This window comes from Neoarius graeffei, chromosome 17 (genome assembly GCF_027579695.1).
Source record: "Neoarius graeffei isolate fNeoGra1 chromosome 17, fNeoGra1.pri, whole genome shotgun sequence".
Taxonomy (NCBI): domain Eukaryota; kingdom Metazoa; phylum Chordata; class Actinopteri; order Siluriformes; family Ariidae; genus Neoarius; species Neoarius graeffei.
In genome coordinates this window covers 20,230,566-20,253,355 of record NC_083585.1, presented here as the reverse complement: position 1 = coordinate 20,253,355, position 22,790 = coordinate 20,230,566, and the positions used below count along the sequence as shown (strand labels likewise).

At 41.8% G+C, this 22,790-nt stretch overlaps 1 protein-coding gene across 2 annotated transcripts in view; it reads left to right on the top strand.

Moving 5' to 3' along the window:
- The window catches only part of sorl1 (sortilin-related receptor, L(DLR class) A repeats containing), a 219,033-nt gene that overhangs the window by 70,544 nt on the left and 125,699 nt on the right, over positions 1-22,790 (top strand). For both annotated transcript variants that reach the window (XM_060943822.1, XM_060943821.1), the window contains exon 6: positions 17,855-18,035. In XM_060943822.1, the coding sequence (XP_060799805.1) occupies positions 17,855-18,035 (181 nt within the window). The remainder of the gene's footprint in view (positions 1-17,854; positions 18,036-22,790) is intronic.

Here is a 22,790-nt window from a genome sequence, read left to right as displayed (position 1 = left end):
GCTCCTGAGTCTGTGTAATCGAATAATTAAGTGAAAGGGACGTGTTCAAAATAATAGCAGTGTGGAGTTTAATTAGTGAGGTCATTCATTCTGTGAAAAAACAGATGTCAGTCAGGTGGCCTTAATTTAAGGATGAAGCCAGCACATGTTGTACATCCATTTCTCTCTGAAAACCTGAGAAACATGGGTCGTTCCAGACATTGTTCAGAAGAACAGCATGCTTTGATTAAAACGTTGATTGGAGAGGTAAAACGTATACTGTAAAGAAGTGCAGAAAATGATGGGCTGCTCGGCTAAAATGATCTCCAGTGCTTTAAAATGGACAGCAAAGCCAGAGAGACGTGGAAGAAAACAGAAGACTACCATTCGAATGGATCGAAGAATAGCCAGAATGGCAAAGACTCAGCCAATGATCAGCTCCAGGGTGATCAAAGACGGTCTGAAGTTACCTGTGAGTACTGTGACAATTAGAAGACGCCTGTGTGAAGCTAATCTATCGGCAAGAAGCTCCCACAAAGTTCCACTGTAAAAAAAAAAAGACGTGCTGAAGAGGATACAATCTGCCAAAGAACACATCGACTGGCCTAAAGAGAAATGGAAAAACATTTTGTGGACTGATGAAAGTAAAATTGTTCTTTTTGGGTCCAAGAGCCGCAGACAGTTTTTCAGACGACCCCCAAACACTGAATTCAAGCCACAGTACACTCTGAAGACAGTGAAGCATGGTGGTGCAAGCATCATGATATGGGGATGTTTCTCTTACTGTGGTGTTGGGCCCATTTATCACATACCAGGGATCATGGATCAGTTTGCATATATCAAAATACTTGAAGAGGTCATGTTGCCTTATGCTGAAGAGGAAATGCCCTTGAAACGGGTGTTTCAACAAGACAACGACCCCAAACACACCAGTAAGCGAGCAGCATCAGGGTTCAAGACCAACAAAATGAAAGTTATGGAGTGGCCAGCCCAATCCCCGGACCTTAATCCGATAGAAAACTTGTGGGGTGACATCAAAAATGCTGTTTCTGAGGCAAAACCAAGAAATGCAGAGGAATTGTGGAATGTTGCCAAATCATCCTGGGCTGGAATACCTGTTCACAGGTGCCAGAAGTTCTCAGAAACCGTGGTTATACAACTTAGTTTAGTGATTCACAGGAATACTAAATCCTTAAGATTTTTTCAGTTTATACAGTAAATATTTGGAGTTTGTAATGAAAAATGCAGACACTGCTATTTTTTTGAACAGCACAATGTTCATTTTTCTTCATTTTCTGTAAAGTAATTAAAATATTTATACATTTTTCTTCATGGCGGCACGGTGGTGTAGTGGTTAGCGCTGTCGCCTCACAGCAAGAAGGTCCGGGTTCGAGCCCCGTGGCCGGCGAGGGCCTTTCTGTGCGGAGTTTGCATGTTCTCCCCGTGTCCGCGTGGGTTTCCTCCGGGTGCTCCGGTTTCCCCCACAGTCCAAAGACATGCAGGTTAGGTTAACTGGTGACTCTAAATTGAGCGTAGGTGTGAATGTGAGTGTGAATGGTTGTCTGTGTCTATGTGTCAGCCCTGTGATGACCTGGCGACTTGTCCAGGGTGTACCCCGCCTTTCGCCCGTAGTCAGCTGGGATAGGCTCCAGCTTGCCTGCGACCCTGTAGAACAGGATAAAGCGGCTACAGATAATGAGATGAGATGAGATTTTTCTTCATGTTTTGATGTAGAATATAATGTGCATTGTTCCCAATGCATGGAAATAAAAACTATTATAAGGATTTTGAGCTTTACTCACGTTTTTAAACACACTGCTATTATTTTGAACACAACTGTACGTATGTGTTTTACTAGGGATGATAAGATGCACATTGGTGCACTGATTTAAAAGTTCATGATGTAATTGCCCCCCAAAAAACAGTATGCCCTGGATACAGTTTGGGATGAAATCGAAGTCCACCGTTTCTAACATCTTTGCATTAGTAAAATCTGATTTTATTAAAGCTAGACGGCCTTTCGATTTCATAAAATCGGTGAAATTTAGTTCCCTCTGAAACGTGATCATTGTGATATCTGTTTATTTCTGTAATATCTCACAAAATATCAGGCCATTCTGTGGCTGGGAAGTTATTTCATTTGAAGGGATTAAAGCAAATAATGTGCATGAAATCGCTCGCTTTGCGCAGTCAAGCAGACAGAGGAAGTTTGTGTGCGCATGCGCAGGTTTACCTTTGAGCGTGCACTGACAGTTCCATCATTCTGTCACTAAACAAACAGCTGATCACACCGAGGTGCTCGCTGAGCGCCGATATTTATTAGTTTGGTCCTGCATTTCCTTTCCTTCATATATAACATAACGTCTTTTCTTCTCGTTTTCTTTCCGTTACTGTAGTCTGTCTTTCACGTTTCATTCGCACACTCACGTCCTCCATTTTCCTCTCCTGTTTCAAATTTGTATTCCACAATGCCTTGTGCGAATGGGGAAAGCCCACCATGTCATGCATGATGTACTGTAGTATCTTGAATTGGGTCATGGTGAAGCAGGGAAAAATAGCGGAGAATTTAGGGCCATGTGGCCTTAAATTCATTAATTGTTCTACAAAAAAAACTAATAAAATTGGAAGTCTGTCATTCGAATTCAGTAGCTTTCAGTCCACTAAACAAAAATAATTGTGTGTCGGGGAAAATTCTTTTTATGACCTACACTTGAAAAATCTGAAAGGCAGTCTAGCTTTAATATCTAATTATTAGTAGAGGTCCTATGCCTTTATTATGTAGAAATGTGACCGATAATTTTTGACTGCTAATTTTATATTAGATTGATTCCTCCTCTCTAAACTGTTCATCATGAGTGAACTCTCATCTCCACTGCCAGTTCTCTCAAAGTGTTTTGACGAAGTCTTGCATGAGTTGGAGGTGTGGCGCCAACAGGATTTCCAAATAAAAGTCCCTTCTCAAGTCACATGGAGGAGCAAGAGCGGTCATATTGAATTGCATTGCAGCACATCGTGTAGAATCGCACTGTGTTGAATTAAATCGTGTCCAATCGCACTGAATCGTATCGCATTAATAGTTGCTTTAATGCATGAGATCATTGGCAATGCACTGAGATGCATATCCCATCAGCCTCAGTGATGGAGATACACATCCCTCGTGTTTGCATACTGTATAACTTCTGTAAATCACGGCCAGAATGTTGATCTGGAAAAAATGAAGATTTAGCTGTACTTTATAAAACCACTTCCACCCCCGTTTGCTATTTAGAGTATACGAAACTACATTATTTACTGTTTAGCACAGCAAATGATTAGGTAGCGCATACTGTTCTGTGAACGTGACTGCTATTTGTATCCGGCCTGTCCATGAGGGAGCAAAAATGATCCGCAGTAATAACCACAGAGGAAGTTGATTATGCGCACTGTGTTTCAGATGAGCTGCTGGTAGCTCAGTTTGTTAGCAGTGGGCATGAGCAGGCCGCCCTTTGATTAATAGCCTTTGGGCTTGGCTGGACTTGGCCCACTTCGTCCTCTGGAGGAGCATCCAGTCAGTGAAACACCCCAAGAAAATGGAGTGCTGCTCATGAGTCTCCTCTCAGTCCACTGATACAGCTTCTGCCTTACTCACTGGACACATTAGGGGATTTATATCAATCCGTTCATAGTTCCTGGTAACAGATGTGCATAATATACCGCAGTGGTGTTGAATTCTCAAATCCGATCTGTCTGCAAGACAAATAACATGTTTGTTTTTATTTTTTTCGCAGTCCGGTTTCCATCAAATCCTGCGCTCTGATTGGCTGGCGAGCGGGTCCGTATCCTACAATACGGACCCCAGTTATGGACCCCGGTTATGGACCTCTGGAGACTCGCTCGTTCATAACAACAACAACAAACATAGTAGCATTTTTTGTCAACATTTATCTTTTTTTATAAGATTTATTTACAAGATTATCAAAAATCTTATAAATTTTTGCCAGCATTTCTCAGGAGAACAGCATTAATTTTACAGCATGGATAGTGATAACGACAGTGTTCACAGCGAAAGCGAGTTTTACTACCCTGAGGAAGAAGAAATAAAATAAAACATTTCAGGAGAAAGCTAAAAACCTGTAACTGTTGCTAACGCCGAGCAAAAACATGGCTGAATCCTGAATGACTCCTATTTGTATAAATAGGGGACTACATAGGCGGCAAAATGTAGTTTTTTCCTGCCATGGAAGTGCACTTGTATACCGAGGAGGAAGCCATTTGCATTACAGCCGTGAATGAGGATTCAAAATGGCGGCTCGGCTCGGTTTTCCCTTTCGGGCGCTCTCGTTTTCTGTTAGAATTTGGTAAAGAAAAAAATAAATCTATTATTTACCAGCTTAAGGTCGGTCCGTATGGTGAAATACCGTGACCTCGGCCTTGAATACTGACCTCGGCCCAGAGGGCCTCGCTCAGTACTTTCAAGACCTCGGTCACGGTATTTCACGATACGGACCTCCCAGCTGGTAAATAACATACCGTAAAATACCAAATAATAGCCCGGGCGATTATTTGTCTCAATCACGTAAGAGACCCGGCGCGTATTAGAGACTAGGCGGCTATTTGGAACAGGCGATTAATTCCTTCTTCACAAACACCTTCCCCAAAATCTACCTCAAAACGGGGAAAAAAATCATTCTCAGATAGGCCTACTTTTAACCAGTATAACTTACAGTTTGTTTAGAGTTAGATTACAGATAGCACGGTGCCGACTTCGGGGAATTTTGAAGACGCAGAATGCATCTTCGCATGGCACAGTCGGGGTGGATAAAGGATAAATCACACACCTTTTCCTGTTAATGACTAGTTAAGCGCATGCTTTACAAAATAATCAAGAAACCACACCATTGTCTGTGCGCAGCACTGTGATTTAATTACTCTGCAAAGTTATGGTCACTTGCTATCACCCTCACCCATGCAGCCTCCACCCTTTGCGCTTCGCGATGTCTGTCAATCTGAAATTGCATGGAGGGCGCGACGTTGAAGCAACATAATTAGGGTGCGAAGTGTCAAACCAAAGGGTTTTTTCTTATGCTGAAAAATAAGTGACCTGCAGTGGCTACATACTGTCATCTTGCATCACGTTTCTCTCCAAGACGTCTCCCTGTTTGGCCGATATGAGCCTATTCCCCGAGTGAGTTGGTACGGTGGCTCGACCCCGTAGAAAACTTAAAGTTCGGATGAAAGTTAGTTGAATAGGTTACTGACTTGTAGGCCTACATGTTGCCTGCCTGACGCGTGCTTCTGCCCAACTTGCACGACAGATTACTTGTTGAAAAGGCTCCTTGGATTAGATTGGCCGCGAGCAGACTGAAATGCATGTTAGAACGCGCTCACCTTTTTTGTAAAGCGTCTTCCAGATCCGAATGGGTAAGGGCAAGTGAAATGGTATAAGGTCTTTAATAAAACTCAGTGTGTGCTTTGACGCATGCATTCGGCAATTTAGGTCGTTTAACAGAAGCAGCAGTCCAACCTTGGAAACCCGCAGTCCTCAATGTCACCACACACGCTGGCTTTCGTTGGGTATACCCAAAGGGGTGGCTAAGACATCTGTCAAAAGTTACGGAGTTGCATTCCTCAAGAAATATTACGGTAGACCAAGATTATAACATTGAAATGGCATGTTTATTATCACGTAACAAAATGTTGTAAACAGTATTATAGAAATAATTTCATTCATTCATATTGTTTCAGTAGAAAACTATGCAATGCAAAATCGTTTAAACACCAGAAAACCAGAAAAGTGCTGGGCCTCAAGATTCTAGATAGAACGTTCGGACGCTTTTTTTTTTTTTTAGACCCCGGCGAGTATTCGGAACCGGCCTTTATTTGTCACAACACACGCGTACACCCGGCCGTTAAAGGGAACTCGGCGGTTAATTGGAACTCGGCTATTATTTGGTATTTTACGGTATATATATATATTTGACTCGGTCGTTGAATAACTCATTCACAGGGACTTACTTGGATGGCAGATGCTCACCATAATCTAAGCTTAATAATAAACTGATTCAACAGTTTTCTTTTTTTTGTTAATCATTGAAATGGTGAAGCTCTTTGTTTGCTTAACATTTAGGGAAGGAGTTTGTCCTTTTCCAAATTCTTGGTGAAATGACACACAGCTTTTTTTTTTTTTTTTGAAGCAGAGAGGTTGGTCAGGGAGTTAACGATTACAGTTATGATAACATAAATGATAACAGGAGCTAACTTGTTTCGCAGCAGTTCTTCAACATAAGCAGAAAAGCATTTGCCTTCTTTTTGCCACAGTTTGAATTTCAATCCCGATGATCCCACAACCATCCATGACCGGGAGTCCAAGAGAGAAAATTGGCCGTGCTGTCTGGGTGGAGGTGGGGATACTCTCTCTCCCCTGTCAATCACAGCGACACTAGCCAATCATGGGCATCTGTGAGGTCATGTATGTGAAAGACGGTAGACGGCACTTTCCTTCGAGTGTGTTACTCCACCCCGTGACGCAGCACTTCATCTTGCTAACTTCATATATCTCAGAGGAAGCACGTGATAGCCTTCACCCTCGCAGGGTGGTAGTTGTCGTATGATCAGGGAAGGATGGCTGGAGAGTGGGAATAGGCTACGACTAAATTAAGGAGAAAATCTGGGGGAAAATTTACAAAAAGAAGAAGCCGCCTTTATTTGGACACATGTACACACAAGCGCAGAAGAAGAATTTCGCTGCATTTAACCAGCCTGAAGCAGTGAGCACGCACACAAATGAGCAATGAGCGCGCGCACATTCCCAGAGCAGTGGGCAGCTATGCTACAGCACCTGGGGAGCAGTTGGGGTTAGGTACCTTGCTCAAGGGCTCTGCAGCCTTGATACAGAGGGATGGGAAAGTGCTGTTCATTCACTCAACTTCCCTCACGTTTTTCCTCCTGAACCTGGGAATCAACCCGGCAACCTTTTGGGCCCAAGGCTGCTTCTCTAACCTTCAGGTCGGCATATCAGGTGGAAAGTCAATCCAAATTGCTTGAAACTGCTCTCAGTGAACTCAGAATTAAATGCTGAACAACATACTTTTTTACAGAATTAAAATATGTGTATCCGTTCTTGAGATATTACAAATCAAAGATTGAAAAAAACGGCTGAATTTTTAGAAAACGGCCGTAATATTCCGTCTGAGGATCACATGGTCCAAAATGGGCCTCATTAACCAGTGAGATCAAATGTTTCTTCTTAATAACTTTTCTATTTTTCAAGATATTTACATGGAAATTGGCGGCACATAGATGGTTGTATACTGAATACAAAGTTTGAAAATTAGTAAAAACAAATTAGTATTTAATTGGTGTTAATTATTTTAATTAGATTAAAACGTTAAATCGGTACACTCAATAAAAAAGTAATAAAAGATTATTTCTAATCCCCTCTTTGTGCTCTGTAGGCCTTTGTATTTCTCAAAAGTAGGGCGTACTAGTGTTTATATGAAAGAATATAAATGATAATATTCACAGATTTCAAGGCGAACCTCGAAAAAACTGTGTGATCCACATCCAATAAACAATTCGCATTAACTGAACTGAAATTGACACTCGCGTTTCTGACTTCTGGTATTTTTAAAATCTCATTCCGACCACTAAGATCTCAATATTTTTCATCCAAACAACTCCAGTAATATTCTAAAATGGTTATTTATTTACATGAATCAGTTTGATTTGAAAAAATAAGTAGGTAAAGCTATGAAAACTCCCTTCAAAGTCTCCCGTGAATCAGAACATCAAAACTAGCAGATGGAAAATTTTGCTGAATCCTTCATCAGAAACAGTGAGAGCGAGAAAACGTCCCTATAAAAGTTATCTGATTGATATTGACGAGTAATCCAGTCGGAAACTGATCAGGAGAGAGAGAGAGATAGAGAGAGAGCCTGAGCGCTTTCCCGTGACTCAAAAAGCACCGGCAGTTTCCCGACGAGAGTGAACTCTGTTGTACCGACTTCAACCTGTCGTTACTCCCAAAGTACTGAACAGATCTTAACCAGATACATTTCTTTGGAAAGCAGAAATTATAAGCTTTTTAATGATAGTATTCATGATAGAAAATATTCAAGAGTTAAGCAATGACAGATTTGGAAACTTAGATGAGCGTCTGCATGCACAATTTTCACAGCACGGCCGGCGAGCATCTGATACGCTTACTTCAGGCCATGGCCGCCCCAAAAAGAAGTATGATGTGTTATTCTTTAAGAAATGAAAAATGTAATTGTTGGCAAATTACTGTGATATAAGAGGAATAAAGCATTTCAGGGTGCATCATAATAGAAAATAATCATCTACAGGGTGGTAACCGAGTCACACCACACCACCCCTGCCTGATCAGGTTTTAATCCTTAACTATACTATTGCACTGTGAAACCTCCCAGTGTAATCCTGATCCCATGAGAAGGTTTGCTTTAGCCCACAGCTCAACTGCACGCTGATTAGAAGTGCTAAAAAGTGCCGTTTCATGTCCGTGCCACACACCCAGCTTTGTATGTGTTTTGAATCTTGGCCATGAAATGGGTGGGGTACAGATAAAACAGTCGTCTGTATACTTTTCCCTTCAGCCTAATCCTTTTATCCATTTGTTAGTAGCTTCAAGAATCAGTCTCAACAAACAAGCCGGTGTGTTGACAAAAGAAGGGAGGCAGGCCTTTGTGCCAGGGAGCAGGAGAGTAAATCTCAGGGCTCCAGGGTCTCTGAAGCCATGACAGAAATCCTTAGCTGACTGTGTTGAATCATTTATACACAGCGAGCTTCATGGCCCTTAGCGTACCTCTGTGTGGACAGAAATGTGGACTAAAAAAGGGGATCATTTTAGAACTGGATCCAATTTTAAGATCCTAAGCATGCAAATGTTACAAGTCACTATCTTTTAAAGAACAAATTGTTTAAAACAGTATGTGAAGCCTTATATGTAAAACTAGTATTATTATACAGCACAAGCTAGTTCTGGTAAAATTGTGCGCTCTGATTGGTTCCTTGGCGGGCAGGGTTTTCCTGTAACGCCCGTGGGCAATTATGGACTTTCTTTCCAAGGCGCCGGCTTTCGATGTTTCAAAAAACAAGCAAAACGACAAAAAAAGATGAATTTGAAATCAAAACGGAATCAGAAACGACCAAAAGACAAACAAGAGTCACGGAGTTATTCAAGAAATGAGCAACAAAGAGCATTCAGAAACCGCTAACAAGTTCAGTTTTGAAACCGCTAGCTGTTTATTCTGCATGCGTGACTCAACTATGTTAGAAATATGACGTAACTGAAAGCAGCATCACTCATCATTATAATGATCATCTATTTTAAGCTTAGAAATAAAAAAAAAGAAGCCATATAACAAACTCCTTATTAGCCTCGCTTGCTCGGTCTTTACGGGAAAATATCAGACCGAGGCCTTGACAGTACTAGGGTTGCAAAGGGGTGGAAAGTTTCCAGGAATTTTGAAGGGCCCGGGAATATTGGGAATTTTCAATTTTGGCATTTATTAAGTTTTAAACATATTAAAACTTTTCATCACCCAGAAAAAGAAATTAAAACCCATGTTAAGCCTTTCTTTCAATTATGTGCTGTTTTGTGCTAATTAAGAATAGGACATATTGCTAAAGGCCGATTAATAAAAGGCTTTTAGTTTTTCAATATTAGTATTCAGATTTTTCAGTGAAAAATTATTATTCTCAATCTCAATTATCTAGTCCGAGGGACACTTAATAGAAATCCAGTCAAAATTGTCAAGGGTCAAATGCGCATTCCCAAGTTCCCGACCACAAAAGTGTAGAAGGTCTTGTATCCCTTGGTCTACTACACATATTTTGAAGACTTTTTTTTTGTGTTGGGGACTAGAGCCCTGCACTCCCATGGGAGTCTCGCGGGACCCGCCGCAAAGCAGTGCGGCGCGGGACAAATTTTGAAAGCTCATTGCGGGCGGGATCGGAAGTGCACATATGCGGGCGCGGGCGGGAGCGATGATAAGCTGCAGTCCCGCTAACTAAAAACGTGTTTGAAATAAAATTTATAAATTAGTAATTTATGTCTATCATATATAATTTGTGCTGGATATTTTATTTGACATTAATAAAAACATTTTAAGATGCCTAAATTTGCAGAGAAAGTCAGATTGCCAGATTGAGTGAGGAATGGCATCTTAAATCGGGAAATCCTTTGATCACTCTAATGACTCGCCGTTCGCACCCAGCTAGCAAGAGAACCATGAGTGAAGTGATTTACTGCTTGCGTTAGTCTACAACTCTAATCAGAGAGACAGGTTACCCAGGGGTGCCAGGGTGAAATTGGTAAGGGGGCCAGATTTTTTTCAAGTGGGACCTTGGGGGCCGAATTACACTTTTGGCCTGAAAAGACCAGACACTAACTCAACAAAAGGACATTATTTTATATGATTTTTGAAGGCCTATATGCCCAAAAGGAATTGTAAAGCTATAGCCTCAAAATGAGGCGCACAATAACATGGCAGACAAAAGCAATTTACCCTCTGAAAATGTAACAGTCTAAGCATGCAAGTAGCCTACATGTATAAAAAAAAAATGCTACAGAAATGGACTAAGACACAAATAACACAAGTGTAAACTGTAAATGACTTAGATCAGATTTATTGATCTTGCACATCAAAAACATGTCAATGCATAGGCCTAATTAGGCCAATTAAAACGATTGGCAAGTAGGCCTAAACGAGTCAAAAGAAAGAAGTGCCAGGGTAAATAATTCCATCAATAGGTCAAGTAACTAAATATCCAGTAGCATTAGTTTAAAAGAGCCAAATATGACTGAACATACCAATAAAAACAAACTACAGATGGCACATTAACTTTGCTGGTCAAGTCCCACATATATTTCCACACACCCATCCTGTTTATTCCCCCTCAAGCACACAGCAACATGGGGGAGAAATACCAGCTACATTTTACATGTGGAAGCCGGAAGTCTTTTACTTTTTACCAGCTTGTCGACATTGGGGGACAGACTCTGGGAATTGCTATTTTCATGACATCGTTGAGATGTCCATGGGTCAGACGACTACGCAGTTTCGATTTATTAATATTCATTACTGAAAATGCCTGTTCACATAAATATGTTGTCCCGAACATACAGAGTATTTTACCGGCAAAGGCCGTGATAATTGGGTACTCTGGTGGCAATGACTGATAGAAAGATTGGATTCCAACAGATGCGTATTTATCCTTGACGAATGCACCCTCCGAAAATGGCTTGGACACTTTTTTGCGATCTCCCACGCGATGATGTAGCTCGCCTTCACTGCCCCTAACATGAAATAAAATGTACAACAAAGATATTGAGACACCCCTCTTTGAAAACAGCCACATTTAACATTAAAGGAGAACTGAAGATGATGTATGATATTAAAACGAACCTTCATGTGTCTCTCGAGACTTTGAGAAAGCTGCTTGCTGTTTTTGAAGGTTTGAGGCAAGCTCATTTAGCTTTTCAGTCCTGCGTTGCCCGGTGAATTGGCTGTATTTGTCGGCGTGGGTCTCGTAATGTCTTTTGACATTGTATTCCTTCGGTACAGCCACTTGTTGCGAACAAATCAGACAAACAGGTTTTCCCCCTACTTCCCAGAAAAAGTATTTCTCTCTCCATTTTTCCTGAAAGATGCGACCCTCAGAATCAACTTTTCTCTTTTTAGACTGTTGCTGCTTGTGAACGAGCAACAACTAGCCTACTCTACATTAAATCCGGGTCATTGCACCTGCGCGTGCTGCAGCAAGCAGAGAGCAGCTAAAAACGAACCGATGGATTACATGAAAATGGAATCAAATTGAAGCATTAGATTTAAAATCATTACGAAAAAACCCCCACAACATTCGATTTTTATTAATTTATTATTTAAAAAAAAAGTCTCATGAACCACCGGGCCGGATGTGATGACCAATCGGGCCGTATCCGGCCCGTGGGCCGTTACCATGGCACCCCAGGGTTACACAGTGATGGTAGGCTTGACTCAATGCTATCCCAGAAATCCTTCCTGTAATATGCAAATTTGGCTGCCTCTGATTGGACAGCCAAATTTGCATATTACAGGAAGGATTTCTGGGATAGCATTGAGTCAAGCCTACCGTCACTGTGTAACCTGTCTCTCTGATTAGAGTTGTAGACTAACGCAAGCAGTAAATCACTTCACTCATGGTTCTCTTGCTAGCTGGGTGTGAACGGCGAGTCATTAGAGTGATCAAAGGATTTCCCGATTTAAGATGCCATTCCTCACTCAATCTGGCAATCTGACTTTCTCTGCAAATTTAGGCATCTTAAAATGTTTTTATTAATGTCAAATAAGATGCCTAAATTTGCAGAGAAAGTCAGATTGCCAGATTGAGTGAGGAATGGCATCTTAAATCGGGAAATCCTTTGATCACTCTAATGACTCGCCGTTCACACCCAGCTAGCAAGAGAACCATGAGTGAAGTGATTTACTGCTTGCGTTAGTCTACAACTCTAATCAGAGAGACAGGTTACACATTGACGGTAGGCTTGACTCAATGCTATCCCAGAAATCCTTCCTGTAATATGCAAATTTGGCTGTCCAATCAGAGGCGGCCAAATTTGCATATTACAGGAAGGATTTCTGGGATAGCATTGAGTCAAGCCTACCGTCACTGTGTAACCTGTCTCTCTGATTAGAGTTGTAGACTAACGCAAGCAGTAAATCACTTCACTCATGGTTCTCTTGCTAGCTCTGCTTTACAATAAAAAAAAAAAAAATTGGTACAAAGCAAGCCTATTCACTTTTTTATGCTGATCAGAGAATTACGATGGCTTCTCATATGACAAAAATGTGCGATTTGCGATTAAATATTTTAATTGCTTGATAGCACTAATTATTATTAGAGACACTACATGCTGAATTCAGAAACAAGGTAAATAATAACAAACGTGAACGTGAGCTGTAGATATTTATGCTCAAATCCACTCAAAGTAGGGGGCGGGGCACCATCACGCTGTGTCAAGACAAGAACTTTCGTGAGAAATAACGCGAACGTCTGCATCATGCGGGATTTGCGGGCGGGAGCGGGACAAAATATGGCAGGCGCGGGCGGGAGCGGGACTGAAAATCATAATTCTTTGTGGGCGGGAGCGGGACTGAAAATCATAATTCTTTGCGGGCGCGGACGGGAGTGGGACTGCACAATGCGGGCGCGGGCGGGAGCGGGACTGAAAAATCCGACCCGCGCAGACCTCTATTGGGGACCTCTCGAATCTGCATTTGAATAGGTTTCTATTAAGTATCCCTCGGACAAGCTATCTAGTAATTTTGAATCGAATTGATTATTTTTCTAGAGTGTACCCTTTGGTAAGAATGAACTGGAAATCTAACTCATTGTATAACAAGTAGTGATTTCTAAAAATCTTGCAAAAACTCAATTTTGACCATTTTTATTACGAAATTTTACAAAACTTGAAGACTTGTCTACAGATTTAATCACAAAGGTATCACATCATAAAATAACAAGGAATATTAAAAAAATTTAAAATTTCTAATTACTAGTAGTCTTGAAATAAGTTTTGCTGCTTGTAAAATATATTCGTGCCACTTTTTTCTTTGAATCTGGAGCAAGGCTGCTTAGTGTCAGTTTTAATAGCGTTGTATACCCTAATTATTCCTTCTAATCTGATAATTTGCAAGCAAATTACTTGACAGGATACAATTTACAAACCAGTTGCAAAATGAAAAAGGAATTCAAGTTGTTGAAGTATAATTAGTAAACAAAAACGTTACAGGAAGCGGTCTTGAAAATCACAAGTAGAGTTAAAGTTGCTTTTGAAGACAAGTTCTCATAAAGTCTAAGGTTATTGTTTAATTCATTATACGTGTACCAGGGAAAACCCGTATTCCATCCATCCATCCATCCATTATCTGTAGCTGCTTATCCTGTTCTACAGGGTCGCGGACAAGCCGGAGTGTATCCCAGCTGACTATGGGCGAGAGCTGGGGTCAGGGGCGTCGTAGTGGGGGCAAAAGGGGGACTGAGTTACCAGGGCCCCAAGTGGGGGGAGGGCCCTTGAGGAGTCTGTAATTTTATTTTCCTTTAAATATCAATACCATTTAAAGATCACAATATATGTTGCTAACTAATGTAAATGTAATGTTTTGGGTAAATAAATCGTTTGATTAATGGATTGAATTGTTTGTCCAAGCCTACATATAGTGTCTGGGGACAGGGGCCCCCCCCACCCGTTGCACGAAATGGTTTAGTCCGCTTTCACCAGGCTTTTTAACTAAGCGCATTTAACGTAGCGTTCATTCTGCTGAAGCAGCACCCGCACATGGTAGGCTATCTGTGCTATGGAAGATGATGCACAAGAAAACAAAATCCGGTTTTTAGAAACAAAAAGAGAGGCAGGAAAGAGGCAAGAAAAGAAATGAGGGAAAGCAACTGCTCACAAACTTCTTTCCCAAGAAAGGTGAGCCCAAGTGTGAAAGCAAATAGCCTACATTAAATGAACACCCGCGGTTATAAATGCTTCAATACCACCGCGATTGTCAGTGCTAAAAACTGCACAACACAAAATTAGAAATAACATGATGCCTTTTTTGTCTGCATTGCAATAGTATACTAATCCAAAATTAAATTATATTGGGCCATAACATAATTAGGCTAATAGCTGGGGTATAAATTCCAGTGTTTAGCACTTTGTGGAAGCCTGTTTTCTTTTTGCCCTTTTTAAAATGAAAAATGACAAGAGAGTCAAGTTTTGTTTACCTTTCATTCTAAAGGAAGTATTTTGTCAATGTAGAAATCTGGAAATGGCATTTCTTTTATGTAATAAATAAGCTACTTGATAAAAATCTGTTCTTTTCAGCCCAATGCAAAGGTGCTCAATTTTCATGCAGGCCTATTATGTTTGGTGACTTTTGGTGGCATTTACTGTTGCAACTTTTAATCATTCTGCAAATAAAACAAAGATTCAGTGACGTATTGTGTGATTCGGGTTTTTTATTCATTTAAGAGTTGTTAGGTTAATGTGTGATAACTGACTGGACTGGTAGTATGACCTTGTTGTTAGAGACTTTCAGCATTGTTAGCTGGTGAGCTTTTTTGGGGGGGCCCATGGCCACTGCTTGTGCATAGGGCCCAGAATTTGGTGCAACGCCCCTGGCTGGGGTACACCCTGGACAAGTCGCCAGGTCATCACAGGGCTGACACATAGACAACCATTCACGCTCACATTGAAAACCCATATTGCTTTTGTAAAACATTTGGTGGTTATTAATTTTCTGTTGTTTAATTAGTTACATGCTTGTTTTTGCTTCTGTGTTCTTCTGAACAGAACAGAGACCCAGAGAAATATCCTAATCTGAATAAAAGGACCTTATTTTTTTGTATCAATTTTTAAGTAAAGTTGGTTTTGAAAATTCCCGAAAGTTCCCCTAAATTCCCGTTAATTCCCAAAATTTCCATGGAAATTTTCCACTCTGAAAATTCCTGGGAATTTTGCAACCCTAGACAGTACAGACCGAGCCTACGGTCTGATATTTTCCCATAAAGACCAAGTAAGTGAGGTTAATAAGTAGTACCTGTTTCAGTAATTGCTGATCCATTAAAGAGAGGTTCGGAGATACGGTGTTTAACACACCCTGCTCGAGCTCCAGAGTTTCACCAAATCATTCAAATTAATCTGTTCTGAATCTTGATCAAACCCTCTGATACTACTGATGTTGTAAAATTTGATTCATCTTGGCCAGGCTGCATGATAACTGCTCTCTTAATATTGTCATCCCACTCGTTTTGATCAATAAGAATATTTTTTTAAAATGATTTCGAGTCAGATCTAGAAGCAAACTAATTTTTAATCAACAGATGACCTTTTCTTAAACATGAAGTTAAGACTTGTGGTACGGTCTGTAACAATATATTGTGTGACAATAAACTGCGATACAAATTTATGATGATTTGAATCATTTAAATAAATAAAAAAAGAATCCAGATCATTATCAGGCTTCATAATCTTTGTTTTTTTCGAACTGTAATTGTGGTGTTCAGGCAGCAGAGGGTGCAGTTACGTACAATAGAGGGAATACACGTGACTTCACCCTAGGTGGCCGTAACGCAGCTCTAATGCCATGAAAATACACAAAAAACAGATCGAAAATGGGAAAGAGCTGTTGTGCAACTGACTGTACAGCTAGATTTAATAAGAAATCAGCGCTCTCTTTTGACTGACTGCTGAAATCTAAAGGGAAAACAAAACAAATGCAGGTACAAACGTTCATCAAAGTTTATTAATAAAACGTTTATTATTTATTCATTTAATAGACCAAAAATTGTGATAATTATCAACAAATTATTCTATACTTTTGATTATTTGTCCAGCAAACATTTTCCATTATTGCTCTGGAAAAAGTGAGATGGGAAAGATGTGATTTTTCCCCCCTCTTTGTTAGTAACTTTTTAAATTTTTAATAAAAAGAATATTTTAAAGCTAGACGGCCTTTCGATTTCATAAAATCGGTGAAATTTAGTTCCCTCTGAAATGTGGTCATGGTGATATATGTTTATTTCTGTAATATCTCACAAAATATCAGGCCATTCTGTGGCTGGGAAGTTATTTAATTTGAGGGGATTAAAGCAAGTAATGTGCATGAAATCGCTCGCTTTGCGCAGTCAAGCAGACAGAGGAAGTCCGTGTGTGCATGCGCAGGTTTCCCTTTGAGCGTGCACTGACAGTTCCATCATTCTGTCGCTAAACGAACAGCTGATCACACCGAGGTGCTTGCTGAGCGCCGATATTTATTAGTTTGGTCCTGCGTTTCCTTTCCTTCGTATAGAACATAACGTCTTTTCTTCTCGCTTTCTTTCCGTTACTGTAGTCGCTCTTTCACGTTTCATTCGTACACTCGCGTCCTCCATTTTTCTTTCCTGTTTCAAATTTGTATCCCACAATGCCTTGCGTGAACGGGGAAAGCCCACTACGTGATGCATGATGTAGTATCTTGAATTGGGTCCTGGCAAAGCAGGAAAAAATAGCGGAGAATTTAGGGCCATGTGGCCTTAAATTCATTAATTGTTCTATTTAAAAAAACTAATAAAATTGGAAGTCTGTGATTCGAATTCAGTCGCTTTCAGTCCATTAAACAAAAATAATTGTGTGTCGGGGAAAATTCTTTTTATGACCTACACTTGAAAAATCTGAAAGGCAGTCTATCTTTTTTATTTTTTTTTGATAATAAAATTTTCTTTTCAAAAATATCATGAGAAAATTGAATTATGAATTGGGTGACTCGTTATATACCAGCTTTTACTGAATATCAACCCCGAATTAAAGCTGAAAATAAAATTCCTGTTGATTTTGTTTTTCATTAATGTATTCATTTCAGAGGCCAGAAATTGTAATCATGATTATCAACAAATTATTCTTTACTTATGATTATTTGTGCAGCAAGCATGTTCCATTATTGCTCTGGAAAAACTGTGATGGGAGAAATATGATCTCTCTCTCCACCTCCCCCCTCCACTTTTCTTTGAGTGCCCATTGGTGAAAGTACAGCTGAACTGATTGCAGCACTTGACTCCAAATTTTGCAGTGATTGTCCTACAGGTTTCAATGTACTTCTTCCATCAGTGACATTTATTGTTATTTCCATTTGTTGAATAAAGATAAGACGGTGTTAAGCGATGCATGTTGTGTTTGTTAAATAAAGTGCCTTTTAGGAGCCATCTATGCAGAAATCAAGATAAGTGCGCAGGGCTCATAAACATTTCTCACAGCTAGAGCCTTGAGATGAGATGCTGGAAGAATCTGCACATTTCCATCTTTCATGTTTTTTTTTTTTTTTGATCATACAATTGCTGTAGATTGACAACACTGTGTATGTTCTTTTAGGGGAGTCGAGCCATATGACAGCTCAACCACAGTGCTGGTCCAGAGGCACGAACCCCAGGGTGTTTCCAGGATTCTCAGCAGCACCGACTTCTTCCAGAGTGAGGAAAACCGACACATCATTCTGGAAAGGGTGGACAGCTTTCAGCTCCGAGACAAGTACATGTTTGCTACGACAACCAGGGTAAGATCTGCATGGTGAAGCGTGGCAGCTCATGCTGTTGTGATGGAAGGAATGTACAATAAAGTAAAAGCACTGGACTGAGCACTACAGTAACTATACAGGAGCTTAAGTAGGATTGCATGGGTGGCATTCTGTGCATGAGATGAGCTCAACATTAAATAATTTGCCGAGATCAGGTTCTGCACATCAGCTTGCTGATATCACTGAAACCAGTCATAGTAGCTGCACAAGTACACTCTGGGAGATGACTGTGTGTTAAAGTGCAGGTGCACACAGTAGTGCACCTGAGGAGTCTGTTTCATATGTAATACTCAGATCAGATAAGTGTGGTTATATATTGAAGTTAGGACTGTCTTGGGGAAGAAACTGTTATGGGTTAGACCACCATGAAGTGCGCAGGGGGATATAGGAATGGAGTCCGTCCTTACCCCCCACGATGAAGTTTGCAGGGGGATATAGGAATAGAGTCCGTCCTTATTCCCCACCACAGAGTGTGCAGGGGGATATAGGAATGGAGTCCGTCCTTACCACCCACCACGAAGTGCGCAGGGGGATATAGGAATGGAGTCCATCCTTATCTCCCACCACGAAGTGTGCAGGGGGATATAGGAATGGAGTTCGTCCTTACCCTCCACCACGAAGTGTGTAGGGGGATATAGGAATGGAGTCCATCCTTACCCCCCACCACGAAGTGTGCAGGGGGATATAGGAATGGAGTCCGTCCATATCTCCCGCCACGAAGTGTGCAGGGGGATATAGGAATGGAGTCCATCCTTATCTCCCACCACGAAGTGTGCAGGGGGATATAGGAATGGAGTCCATCCTCATCTCCCACCACGAAGTGCGCAGGGGGATATAGGAATGGAGTCTGTCCTTACCACCCACCACGAAGTGCGCAGGGGGATATAGGAATGGAGTCCATCCTTATCTCCCACCACGAAGTGTGCAGGGGGATATAGGAATGGAGTTCGTCCTTACCCCCCACCACGAAGTGTGTAGGGGGATATAGGAATGGAGTCCGTCCTTACCCCCCACCACGAAGTGTGCAGGGGGATATAGGAATGGAGTCCGTCCATATCTCCCGCCACGAAGTGTGCAGGGGGATATAGGAATGGAGTCTGTCCTTATCTCCCACCACGAAGTGCGCAGGGGGATATAGGAATGGAGTCCATCCTCATCTCCCACCACGAAGTGCGCAGGGGGATATAGGAATGGAGTCCGTCCTTATCTCCCACCACGAAGTGCGCAGGGGGATATAGGAATGGAGTCCGTCCTTACCCCCCACCACGAAGTGCGCAGGGGGATATAGGAATGGAGTCCATCCTTATCTCCCACCACGAAGTGTGCAGGGGGATATAGGAATGGAGTCCATCCTTATCTCCCACCATGAAGTGTGCAGGGGGATATAGGAATGGAGTCTGTCCTTATCCCCCGCCACAAAATGCATGGGGGGGATATAAGAATGGAGACCGTCCTCATTCCCCGCCACGAAGTGCACACGGGGATATAGGAACGGAGACCGTCCTTATTCCCTGTCACGAAGTGCGCACGGGGATACAGGAATGGAGACCGTCCTTATTCCCCATCACGAAGTGCGCACAGGGAGTCCGTCCTTATTCCCCGCCATGAAGCCTACATCCCCTCTGTCTTTTTGTTTAGTCATAAAAAGTGCGAAAACTGAAAAACAAGGACAAGTCAAATAACTGAAAAGGACGACTTTATTGAAGGATCAGATCCCAAAACAAAGCACAAATGATGAAGTGTAAGTAAGCTTACATGTCCTTCCCCTTGTAGTGTTTACGTGGGGAGATCGAAGAGTATTTGACCCTGAAGTCCTTACAGCTTCCTCTAACAGCCCAAAGATTGTCATAATCTGGTAGCGTATGAGCTCGAGGAAAATCAGACTAAAGGAAATCGAAATCAACTTCAAAAATAAATCTGACAGTCCTGCTGTGTTTACATGACTTACTTGACTGAGTGAATTCCTTGCTTGTGTTCCCGTGCACGAAGCGTTTTGTATTTTCTTACGGTTTTCTCGTCATAACCAGCACCCAGCAAAAACCATTTCACTGTGGATTCTTCTATGATCAGTGTCGATCTTTCTCAGGTCTTCTGCCGATCTTTTAACTTCTGCAAGTCAGTAATTGTTGGAACCCCCGTGTTGACAGACGGAGAAGGCTGCTGACTCACTGTCACCTGAAGTAGAGTGTGACAAAGCGTTCGATGCGATATTTACAAGCGCTTTTTTTACCGATTGATTTGATTTCTCGCTGTCCACAGAAAAGGCTTTGCAGATTTCTTTAAGTTTTGGTTTAGTTAGTTTTGACACTTCTTTGAAGGTTTTAGGGAGATTTAAATTCAAAAGATTACGGTCAGTGTGCGACGCCATGCTTGTTTTAATTTGTTTATATTTTGGTTACCCCCCCCAAGGTGCAAAGTATGATGGGTAATGTGAAAATAGTCAATGAAAGAATGAGAACACTTTGAAAACCACTCTCTTTTCCCCACCTCACTTATATCTTCTGCCTCTCTACCCAGACTTACACTTATATACCATCCATCCATTATCCATAACCGCTTATCCTGTGCAGGCTCATAGGCAAGCCGGAGCCTATCCCAGCTGACTATGGGCGAGAGGCGGGGTACACACTAGACAAGTCGCCAGGTCATTGCAGGGCTGACACATAGAGACAAACAACCATTCACACTTACATTCACACCTACGGTCAAGTTAGAGCCACCAATAGATGACTTGCAAGCATGTGATCAAAATGTGCTACGTCATGAGCATCCGCCATGATGGTGGATATACAAAGCAACTAGGATGGCAGCTGTTGAAAGCGTGTCTGTAAACAGTGCTGAATTTTCTCAGTATTACCATGATTTGAATGCTCGAGCGAAGATTCGATACAAAGAGAAGATAGATGTGTGTGGTTTTGACCCATATTATTTAAAAAAGTCTGACTTTTCTGAAGATAAGACGCTTCTACCGACCATCGAGTACGAATACAGGTCATTTGGTCCAATGACCATTTCATCCAAAGCCTTTTCCATACGCACTATCAATTATTTTATATTTCAGGTATTTGTTTGTTCAAAAAAAGGAGGAATTCTCAATGGAATTTGACCGAAGCAAAACTTTTTTGTAAAGCAAAAGAGTGCCATAGTACATGCACTTCGACACTAAAGAGTGTACTAAGTGGGGTAACCATGTAGGCCCGTGCCACTTGCTGACCCTGGGATGAGTTAACTCCCTCGTCATTGCAGGCTGCTCGCTTGCATGTCTTTGTTTCTGGCTGGATCGTATTAAATCTTCAGGCACAGAGCAGTGCTCTCGTGGAGGCTTCGTTCGCGAATCCCGGGCCGAGGCGTGGTCCAACTGACCTGAGACCGTGCTCTTTCGAAGGGAGAGGCTTAAGGCCAATTTATGCTGACAAAGCAGTCCTCGCAGATGGCGTCGCAGATGGCGTCTGCGTAGCCCCCCCACCTTCGCAGACGCTCTGTGCGCACCTCCCAAAAATTGTGACCAACGCAGAAGCCTCGCAGACAGCGTCGCAGACAAGAGGGCTCTGATTGGCCCACTCTACATCCGCTGTACACACACTTCCGCTTCCCTACTTTCCCAGTTTGGTTTGTTTTCACGACCGGCATTTTTAAAAACACGAGCGAAGATGGAGCAGCATGAAGAGCGGTTGATCGAGGAAGTGAGGAAGTACGTACATCTATACGACTCCAGTTCTAGTCATTATAAGTAACCGGAGGATAAACACTCCACTAACCACACCCACCAACTACTCCTAGCGATTTCGTGACTTCGCGCCCCCTTGCGTTGTGGCGGTGAATAACATCGCGCACGCCTATTACTCCCCGCTCAACGATAAATTACAACTGTCTGCGAAAAGCCATCTGCGAAAGCCATGTTGCAAGAGCATGCAGAGGCCCTTAGAGGGAGGTGCCTGTAAAATTTGGCTTCGCTGCAAGCTTCCCTGGCCGAGTTATTAATTTTTAACGCCGGTTGGATCATGTTAAATCTTTAGGTGCCGAGTGGGGCTTTTTGTTCACAAACACTGGAATACCTGAAATATAAAATAATTGATAGTGTGTATGAAAAAGGCTTTGGACGAAATGTCTTAACTATTGGACAAAATGGTCATTGGACGAAGTGTCCTGATCCCTTCATCTCCTCTCCGTACTAAACCTTAGCGTTTCCTTGCCCTCTTTCCGAATCACGGACGGAATTCTAAAAAATCGGAACGTGCCCCGGTCACGAGTACTGTTGTGCCCACAACCATATACAGCACAAAGATATGGCAGAGCTAAAAGAACGCTTAAAGCAGTGGAAAAACAAAGAGAGTTGGGCACATATGACTATGTTTTGTATTGAACGTCGCTTGACCCCTCGTTTGTATCTCCACCAACATGGCCGACATCCAGGTTTCTATTTTGCTTTGACGTCACTTGCAAGTCAAGGATTAGCCTAACCTGCATGTCTTTGGGGGAAACTGGGACACCTGGAGGAAACCCACACAGACAGAACATGCAAACTCCATACAGAACGGCCCCCATCAGCCACTGGGCTCAAACCCAGAACCTTTTTGCTGTGAGGTGACAGTGCTAACCACTACACCACTTGTATACCTGCCTTTCTAATTTAATTGTTTTTTCCCCACATTTTATGGTCCTTGTTGGGACTCGAGCTTGCAACCTTCTGTGTTGAAGTCTACCACTTTGCCACTACACCACAGAGGATTCAGT